Source organism: Pectinophora gossypiella, chromosome 7 (genome assembly GCF_024362695.1).
Source record: "Pectinophora gossypiella chromosome 7, ilPecGoss1.1, whole genome shotgun sequence".
NCBI classification, from domain to species: domain Eukaryota; kingdom Metazoa; phylum Arthropoda; class Insecta; order Lepidoptera; family Gelechiidae; genus Pectinophora; species Pectinophora gossypiella.
This window is the reverse complement of record NC_065410.1, coordinates 46,459-56,406: the sequence shown is the minus strand read 5'-3', so window position 1 is coordinate 56,406 and position 9,948 is coordinate 46,459. Positions and strand designations below refer to the sequence as shown.

The window sequence follows — 9,948 nt, the reverse complement described above, 5'->3', positions numbered from 1 at the left end:
CACTGATGCGGGTCTCTCCCTGTGTGTCCTGGACTAGGGGAGGAGGGCACAACAGGGGAGACCCTGGGACGATAAGACCCGAGAGGGCATTACATCGGTGCCTCGCACCGTAAGAGCCACGGGCGGCAGACTCGGGGGAGTCTGCTGTTCCTACCATCTGGCTCGAGTTGGCGTTGCGTGCGTGTTCCCCGCACGCCACTCATTCCTGACTGAGATGGGGCCTATCAGGCCATCCACCACCGGGTCGCGGAAGCATGCTTCGGCGATTCCCGGGTCCCGGTAACACCGTGGACGGGAAGGAACACCGTTGGTTTTTAGTGGGTATACCGGGTGGCGACACCCGGGGAGTCCCACATAACCACGTCGTCCCCCCGGGCGGCGTGGTATGCGTAACGCATTTTCCAACGTAAAAAAAAAAAAAAAAAAAAAAAGGTTAGGTTAGGTTAGGTTAGGTTAGGTTAGGTTAGGTTAGGTTCCCCCCCAATGGGTTCTCGCCTTGTCGTGGCGGGGGGGCTCAGTAGCTGTGGAAGTGGTTGGAAATGCCGCTTACTCCATATCACTTCCACAGTGAAGCTAAGAAGAACCCAACGCGCGGCGGGTCCGCTCAGATAACTCTGGGCGGGCAACGGCTTCGGCCACCGTCGGGCAACCCGTAAGCCTGCACTTGGTGGGGTCGCAGGAACGGGGGCCGCCTCCACACTGAGTGGAGGGGGCCGCGAGGAGACAACCTCTATAAAAATCCAAGGGGAGGAGGCGGAAACGCCTACGCGCGGCAGGTTCATCGGTCGTCAATGTACGACTGATGGACAGGCTTCGGCCACTGTCGGGCGAACTTGTTACCTTGACTTGCTGTGGTCATGTCTCGCGGCACAGTCAGGGCCAAGGGTGCTTGCCTTAACCGGCCGGCCCAAGAGGAGTAAACCTCACTAAAAAATCTCCAAAGTTTCACGCTGGGGCGCCTTAGGGCCTTGCGCGGCGTGAAGCGCCTGTTACAGGTGGCGGAGAGGACATCTCCGGCAGCGAGCGGCCAACGCTGGGGTACCGCCCGACCCCCCAGACGGATTAGGGTTACCCGGGTACAGAGGGCACTGCCCGGGTGGACCGTTTATTTCCCTCATTCTCGTGGGACTAACAAATAGAATGGCCAATAAAAAACCTTTTGTTAATTTAATAGATTTAAAATACACCCAGAATAAACGGACCGATCTTGTAGACGACTTTGGCGATGAATATGGAAGAGATTGCGCGCGATATGGGGAGAATACGGAACTGCCTGTGGATTCCACCGATCCGGAGGCGGCCCTATTCTCTAGTGTTGATAGAGGTGGCTGCTCTGACGCGGTCGAAGGGCCCCGCAAGGGGATACAGAAGGGTGGGTTGATTTTGGACCCGGAACCAGCGGCTCTTAGCGGCAAGAGCCGAGGGTTGAAGGATAATGCACCCCCCAGAACTTATAAGGCCAGAGCTGGAGGGAGCTTGGCGAAAGGCCCGGAAGGGCAGAGGAAGGAACCGGAGAGGACAGCGGTGCTCATATCGGGGTCGGAATCCGACTGTTCCGGTATGGACACTGCCATCTCGTACTCCGACGGAGGCTCCGTTGCCGGCGGCAGGCGACGAGCCAAGCGATGTGCTCCGGAGGCAGACAGCAGTGGCGAATCATGCGCCAGCTCCATCATTACTGCTGTATCCTCCGTGAAAAGCACTGCCAAACGCGGCAGAGGAAGACCGCCCACTACCGGGCATTATGTTGGCCTCGCGAAAGCGAAGGAGGAACTGGTCAAAGCCAAACAGGCCGAACTGGACCTGGACTCCGAAATTGAGTTGACGAATACCCTGAAGTCAGCCCTTAAGATCCCAGCTGACTCCCTGCAGAAGCGGGTTGAGAATGGTGTGGAGCTAATACTCCAAGTAGCCACCAAATCTAAAAATCTCAAGGGTACCTACGTCCGCGTCCTTAAAGTGGCTGCGGAACAAATAAAAGAGGCGGCAGCGGCTCTCCAAGGGAGAACTGCTAATGAGGAGACAGCTGCGCTCCAAGCGGAGAACGCGCAATTGCGCGAACAACTGGAGACCTTACGGGAGGAAGTGGCTCGCCTGCGTACGGACGTGGACCAGGTTCGCACTCCTACCCGATCTACGGAAGACAGGAGCGTGGAGGAGTTCAAATCTTCCATGATGCTTGACATCGGCTTCATGATCGATGCCAAGCTGAAGAATTTGGAAAACCGACTCTTGCCTGAGAAACGGATGCGCCCTCCGCTGAGGTCGGATCCCGTTCCCTCGACAAGTCGGTCCTCTCTTCCGCCTCCTCCTGTCACGGCTGCTCCCAAGCAGGCCAAGCAGGCTGAGCCTCCGCAGGGTGCTGTTGCCTCTGCTAAAAAGCAGAAGGGTAAGGGGCCTAAAAAGGCCGCTGTCCCAAACCCGCCGCCTCCTCCGCCGCCGCCCCCATCAACCCAAACTGGGGAGACATGGGCTACGGTGGTGAAGCGTGGAGGGAAAAAGAAGAAGGTCGCAACTACACCTGCGACCCAACTGCCGAAGTCCAACTCTGTCCCTGCACAGGCGAGCACTAAGTTGAAGCCAAAACCCAGGAAGAAGGTGAAGTTGCGCCAGCCTCGCTCGTCTGCTGTGGTCATCACGTTGCAGCCTGAGGCTGTGGAGCAGGGCCTCAGCTACGACAAGGTGCTCTCCAGTGCGAGGGACAGAATCCAACTGAAGGACATCGGCATAGCTGGACTCAAGTTCCGGCAAGCCGCGACGGGGGCACGGGTCCTCGAAATCACTGGGAGCGAGAACGAGGACAAGGCGGATAAGCTGGCGTCCAAACTAAAGGATGTCCTTCCAGACACTGTCCGGGTGGCGCGTCCCACAAAGTGTGCGGATCTGCGCATAACAGGTCTCGACGACTCTGTCACCAGAGAGGACATCGCGGCTGCAATCGCCGACACAGGCAAATGCTCATCTGACCATGTTAAGGTGGGCATTATTAAGGTCGGACTGTTCGGCGTTGGCAGCGTTGTAGTACAATGCCCTGTTGCAGCTGCGAAAACTCTGGTGGACAGTGGACATGTTTTGGTTGGGTGGAGTTCGGCCCGGGTGCAGTCGCTAGAGCCAAGGCCTATGCAATGCTTCCGGTGTCTGGAGATTGGACACACTGGCCGCCAATGCCAATCGGTAGATCGCAGCCAGTTATGCTTCCGGTGCTGCAAACCGGGGCATAAGTCGCTAGACTGCACAGAGGCCCTTCATTGCCAACTGTGCCACGAAGCAGGCAGACCGGCAGGACACGCTATTGGTGGGAGACAATGCGTGGCCCCGAAGAAGAAGGGACAGAAAGCAGCTGCAAGGACCCCAGCTGCTCCAGTCGCACAACCTCGGCAGCCGCCTGCACGGGCGATGGATACCGATAACTAATGGATCGGAACACCCCATGCCAATTTCTCCAGGCGAATGTCAACCATTCCGCTGGTGCGCAGGATCTCCTTCTGCAATCCATGCTGGAATGGTCAATAGACGTGTCGGTCGTATCAGAGCCCTACTATGTGTCATCCCAACCTAATTGGGCGGGGGACCCTGAGGGCTCTGTCGCCATCATCGCCTCAAGCAATTACCCAGCCCTGCCACTCAACATCAGGCACAGGGAAGCTGGGCTGGTCTCGGCTACCTGGGGCAACCTCACTGTGATCGGTCTATACTTCTCCCCGAATAGGCCGATCTCAGAGTTTGAGGCATTTTTCGATCGGGTCGGTATGGTGGTGCTTCGTGCTCCTACTGTCAACGTGGTGGTGCTCGGAGACTTCAATGCCAAGAGCATGGCTTGGGGTTCTCCGGCAACCAACGACCGAGGCATGATAGTGGAGGATTGGGCTCAAAGATGTGGGCTTGTGCTCGCCAATCAAGGCTCTGTCAACACGTGCGTCAGAGCGCAGGGTGGGTCCATAGTGGACTTGACGTTCACTACCCCTGCGCTCTCATCGCGCGTGCGGAATTGGAGGGTCATGGAGGACCTCGAAACGCTATCAGACCATCGATACATTCGGTTCGAGGTATCTCCCTCCTCTTCTGGAGACGTGATAACCCAGGATGTTGTGGCTCAGGCTTTTCCCAGGTGGTCGCAAACTCGCCTCAACGAGGACCTCCTAATAGAGGCCTCTATCGTCCAAGACTGGACGATGCGTTCGTTGGGGCCAGTAGACGCGAACGAGGCCGCCCTTAGATTTCGCAGGGCAATGACCGAAGTTTGCGATGCGAGTATGCCTCGAGCCAAGCGCAGACCTCCAAGACGGCAGGTGTACTGGTGGTCGCAGGAGATTGCTGACCTCCGCACGGTCGCGTCCTCGAGGCGTCGTGCTTACACCAGACACCGCCGGCTGCGCCACCGGGATGAGGAAATGGAGCAAATGCTCCACGACCTCTACTTGGAGGCCAAGAAGGCCCTTCAGCTTGCCATCTATAAAGCCAAGTCTGATGCGCGCAAAGCAATGCTGGATGATCTCAGCAAGGATCCATGGGGACGCCCGTATCGTGCGGTGAGGAATAAACTTCGCCCACAGGCACCCCCCTTGACTGAGACTCTTCAACCTCAGCTGTTGGGGGAGGTGGTTACGGCTCTGTTCCCGGACGGGCCGGAGCACCCTTCCCCAACCATGGCGTACCCTCACAACGAGGATGAGATTGAAGAGGCAGGAGAGGACATCCCTCTGACAACTCCAACTGAGTTGCATCGGGCGGTGCGCAAATTAAGGGCCAAATCCACTGCCCCAGGCCCTGATGGGGTACCTGGCAGAGCCTTAGCAATGGCACTAGACATATTGGGTTCTCACCTAACCGGGATTCTCGATACTTGTCTAGTGGCAAGGGAGTTTCCAAGCTGCTGGAAGGACGGGCGATTAGTGCTGCTGAGAAAAGAGGGACGCCCTGAGGAATCCCCATCAGCCTATCGCCCCATTGTCTTGCTGGATGATGCAGGTAAGATCTTTGAGCGCATCCTTGCTCACCGCATCAACCAGCATCTGAATTCTGTAGGTCCCGATCTGTCCAACCAACAGTTCGGCTTCCGAGAGGGCCGCTCTACCATCGACGCCATTAAGTGCGTCAAAGCCCTCTCGGACCAGTCGGTTGCATCAGGTGGCGTGTTGTTAGCGGTGTCCCTGGACATTGCAAATGCTTTCAACACGCTGCCGTTCTCGTGCATTGAAGAGGCTCTCCGGTACCACCGAGTGCCTCTGTACCTGAGACGCATAATTGGGGCCTACTTACACAGTAGGCGTATCCTTTATACAGGACGGGACGGCCGTATCCAGAGCAAGACCATGAAATGCGGTGTTCCACAGGGGTCTGTCCTTGGACCGCTCCTGTGGAACATTGGATATGATTGGGCTCTACGTGGTGCCATACCATCTGGCACCAGTGTCGTCTGCTATGCAGATGACACACTCGTTACGGCACGTGGGCGAACCTATGAAGAGGCAGCAGAACTTGCCACTGAGGGTTGTGCTGCTGTTATTCGGCGGATACGAAGGCTGGGTCTGAAGGTGGCCCTCAACAAAACTGAGGCTCTATGCTTTCATGGACCTCGGAGGGGGCCGCCTCCAGACTCCAGCATTCTAATTGGAGAGGTCCGTATCCCAGTCAGGCCTCAGATGAAATATCTTGGCCTACATCTGGACGGGAGATGGGACTTCCGAGAGCATTTTCGACGACTAGCTCCCAAGCTCGTCGGAGCCGCATCTGCTCTCGGAAGACTGCTGCCTAATCTGGGTGGGCCAAATATGACCTGCAGACGACTGTACGTCAACGTCGTGAGGTCTATGGCGCTCTATGGGGCACCGGTGTGGGTCGAAGCTCTGTCGCGCCCAAATCTGACCTTGTTGTTCAGGGCACAACGGGTCATCGCGGTCAGAGCCATTCGAGCATACCGCACCGTGTCACATGAGGCTGCCTGTGTCTTGGCCGGCACTCCCCCATGGGACTTAGATGCCGAGCTGCTGGCTGAGACATATGACAGGAGACAGAGGGCTGTGGAGGAAGACAGGCAAGCCGAAGATCTGGCTGCCGACGATCTGATGAGATGGAGACGACAAGTTCGGCGTCGACTCCTACAGAAATGGAGAGAACGGCTCGAAGAGCCTAAGGCTGGCGTAAGAACCATCAGCGCCATCCGCCCAGTCCTACAGGAATGGGTGAACAGGCGCCATGGCTCACTCACCTACCGGCTCGTGCAAATTCTATCTGGGCACGGCAGCTTCGGCAAATACTTGTGCCACGTAGCCGGTAGGGAACCAATGACGATCTGCCACCACTGCACTTGCAGTGAAGATACGGCAGAACATACCTTGGCGGTATGCCCTGCATGGGCTCAGCAGAGGTCTGCTCTCACTGCTGTAGTGGGAGGCGATCTCTCTCTTCCGGCTGTGGTGAAAGCTATGGTCGGGAGCAAGAGATCCTGGGACGCTGTCGTCTCCTTCTGTGAGGACGTGGTGGCACAGAAGGAGACAGCGGAGCGAATAAGGGAGGACGATCCCCTCTCGGCTCCGATCCGCCGGAGAAGAACAGGGAGAAGAAGGAGAGCATATGCTCACCTTCTCCAAACCTAGGTTAGGCCCGCGGGCGGCGAATCGGGGGATTCGCTGTTCGCACATGGGCCTTCCTGGAAGAAGCGGTTTGCGATCGTGTTCCTCGCAAACTGCTTAACAAGAAGTGCACGTGTGACCACACGCACCAAGGCAGGGTCCGGAAACGGACGAGCACCGATGGGTTTGCGGACGAATGCTCGCGCGCCCCCGCGTCCCGTCAAATGGTGCAGGCAGGAACACCGTTGGGTTTTAGTGGGTATACCGGGTGGCGACACCCGGGGAGTCCCACATAACCACGTCGTCCCCCCGGGCGGCGTGGTATGCGTAACGCATTTCCCAACGTTAAAAAAAAAAAAAAAAAAGGTTAGGTTAGGTTAGGTTCCCCCCCAATGGGTTCTCGCCTTGTCGTGGCGGGGGGGCTCAGTAGCTGTGGAAGTGATTGGAAATGCCGCTTACTCCATATCACTTCCACAGTGAAGCTAAGAAGAACCCAACGCGCGGCGGGTCCGCTCAGATAACTCTGGGCGGGCAACGGCTTCGGCCACCGTCGGGCAACCCGTAAGCCTGCACTTGGTGGGGTCGCAGGAACGGGGGCCGCCTTCACACTGAGTGGAGGGGGCTGCGAGGAGATAACCTCTATAAAAAATCCGCAGGGAGGAGGCGAATTCCGCCTTCGCGCGGCTGGTTCGTCGGTCGTCAATGTACGGCTGGCGGACAGGCTTCGGCCACAGTCGGGCGAACCTGTTACCCTGACTTGCGGTGGTCATGTCTCGCGGCATGTCTCAGGGCCAGGGGGGCTTGCCTTAACCGGCCGGCCCCAAGAGGAGTAAACCTCACTAAAAAATCTCCCAAAGTCTCACGTTGGGGCACCTTCGGGTCTTGCGCGGCGTGAGGCGCCTGTTGCAGGTGGCGGAGGGGATATCTCCGGTAGCGAGCGGCCATCGCTGGGGCACCGCCCGACCCCCCAGGCGGATTAGGGTTACCCGGGTACAGAGGGCACTGCCCGGGTGGACTGTATACTTCCCTCATTCTCGTGGGATCAATTAATAATATGGATAAAAAACCAATTGTGGAGCTTGTGGACGTATTAAAATCTAAAAATAAACGGACCGATCTAATTGACGACTTTGGCGAGAAACGTGGACAAGATTGCGCGCGATCTGGGGAAGGAACGGCACTGCCTGCGGATACCACCAATCCGGGGGCGGCCGTCCTATCCGACGACGATATCAGCAGCTGCTCAAGTGCAGCTGACGAGCCCCGCAAGGGGAAAGGGACGGGTGGGTCATCCATGGACCCGAAATCGCCGGTGCTTAGCGGCAAGCACCGGTGGTCGAAGGAAAAGGTGCCTCCCAAAACATACAGGGCCATGACTGGGGGCAGCTCGGAGAGCATGGCGAGAGGCCTGCGAGGGCCTATGGTAGGGGCAGCTGTGCCCATCTCGGAAACGGAATCCGACTGCTCGGGGATGGATACAGCTGTCTCCTACTCGGACGGAGATCTGGCCGCTGGCGACAAGCGGCGCAAAAAGCGGAGGGCCCCGGAGGCGGGGAGCAGTGATGAGTCAGGAGCAGGCTCATCCATCGCTGCGGCTACTCCGAACCGTGCAGCCAAGCGCGGCAGGGGAAGGCCGCCCACCACTGGGCATTACGTTGGTCTGGCCAAGGCGAAGGAGGCCTTGGTCAGTGCCCAAAGAGCGGAGCTCGAACTCCTGGACGAATCGGAGGTCCTCGAGTCGACCAGGGAGCTTGCGGCAGTGCCTGCGGACTGCCTTGAGGGGAGGGTGGAGAGCAGCGTCAAGGTCATCCTTGACGTTGCTCGCAAATCCAAGAACCTCAAGGGCACGTTCGTGAACGCCCTGAAGAAAGCCGCCACGCAGATAGAACAGGCTGTGGCGGCTTTAACGGAGAGGACCTCCGATGAGGAAGTCCGGGTTCTGCGTTCTGAGAACGCAGAACTGCGGAGAAGGGTGGAGAGCCTCAGCGGGGAGATGATCAAACTCCGCGAGGACCTTGCGCGTCTCTCCGCTGAGAACTCCCGCGCCAAGGCGCCTGCATCCCAGGAGGAGAGAAGGAGTGAGGCGGACCAGCGGTCAGCCATACTGTCGGACATCGATCGTATGATCGATATCAAGCTGGCCAGGCTGGAAAACCGCCTCCTCCCACCGTCGGCGTTCCGTCCGCCGCTGCAAGCGGACCTGAACAAGCCTGCTCCGCAGGCAAAGGGAGCTCAGCCACAGGCTACAAAGGCAGCCAAACTCCCACCTGCCAAAGCCCCTGCCGCCAAGGCAGCCAAAAAGGCTGCCCCAGCAGCAGACCTTCCCACCCCAGCGCCCACACGTGGCGAAGCGACCCCCTTGCAGGGAGCGCAGCCACCTGCGGAGACGTGGAGCGACGTGGTGCGGAAAGGGAAAGGCAAGAAGGGGAAGAAGAAGGCGCGCAAAGCCGATGCCACTCCCACAGCCCAGACTGCGCCCAGCAAGCCTCCGGCGAGCCATGTAGTCACTACAAGGCCGCGCGGACAGGCAAAGCCGAAAAAGGCGAGAGGCAGTGAAGAGGCAAAGGCTCTGCGCCCTCCTAGGTCGGCTGTGGTCACCCTGACCTTGCGTCCGGAGACGATCGCCGAGGGAGTGACGTATGCCCAGGTGCTCACCAGGGCGAAGATGGGAGTAAACCTCAAACAGCTAGGAATAGACGGCCTGCGCTTCCGTCTGGCTGCCACCGGGGCTCGAGTGCTCGAGATCCCCGGAAAGGAGAGCGCAGACAAGGCCGAACTCCTTGCAGCGAAGCTGAAAGAGGTCCTCCCAGATACCGTCAAGGTGGCTTGCCCGGTGAGATGTACCGATGTGGTCGTCTCCGGGCTGGACGACTCGGCGACTGCGGAGAGCATCACGGCTGCCGTGTCTGAGGTCGGAAAATGCTCTCCGGAGCATGTCAAGGTCGGCCCTATCCGGGTTGGCGTGTTTGGCGTGGGCAGCGCGCTAATCGAGTGCCCTACCGGGGCTGCCAAAACGTTGCTGGAACGCGGGCGACTCCTGGTCGGCTGGAGTTCAGCTCGGGTGCGTGCACTGGGGCCCAGGCCAATGAAGTGCTTCAAGTGCTTCGAGATTGGGCATACTGGGCTCCAGTGCAATTCGCAGGTCGACCGAAGCCGGAACTGCTTCCGGTGCGGGCAGGAAGGTCACATGGCGTCGTCATGTACCGGCGACCTCCACTGCCCCGTTTGCAAGGCTGCAGGGAAACCTGCAAACCATGCAACCGGGGGTCGGAAGTGCGCACGGCCGAAGAAGGGCAGAAAAGGGACTGCTAAGATTCCAGTCCCTGGCCAAGCACCGAGGCAGCCATCGCAGGTGGCGATGACGACCGGCCAGTAA

The 9,948-nt window shown here is 58.6% G+C and overlaps 1 protein-coding gene across 1 annotated transcript; it reads left to right on the top strand.

The window, feature by feature from the left end:
* The first annotated feature begins 7,626 nt into the window (after nucleotides 1–7,626).
* On the top strand, nucleotides 7,627–9,948 carry LOC126368253 (uncharacterized). The gene has a single exon (XM_050012149.1). It carries the CDS (start codon nucleotides 7,627–7,629, stop codon nucleotides 9,946–9,948), a length of 2,322 nt encoding a protein of 773 aa, XP_049868106.1.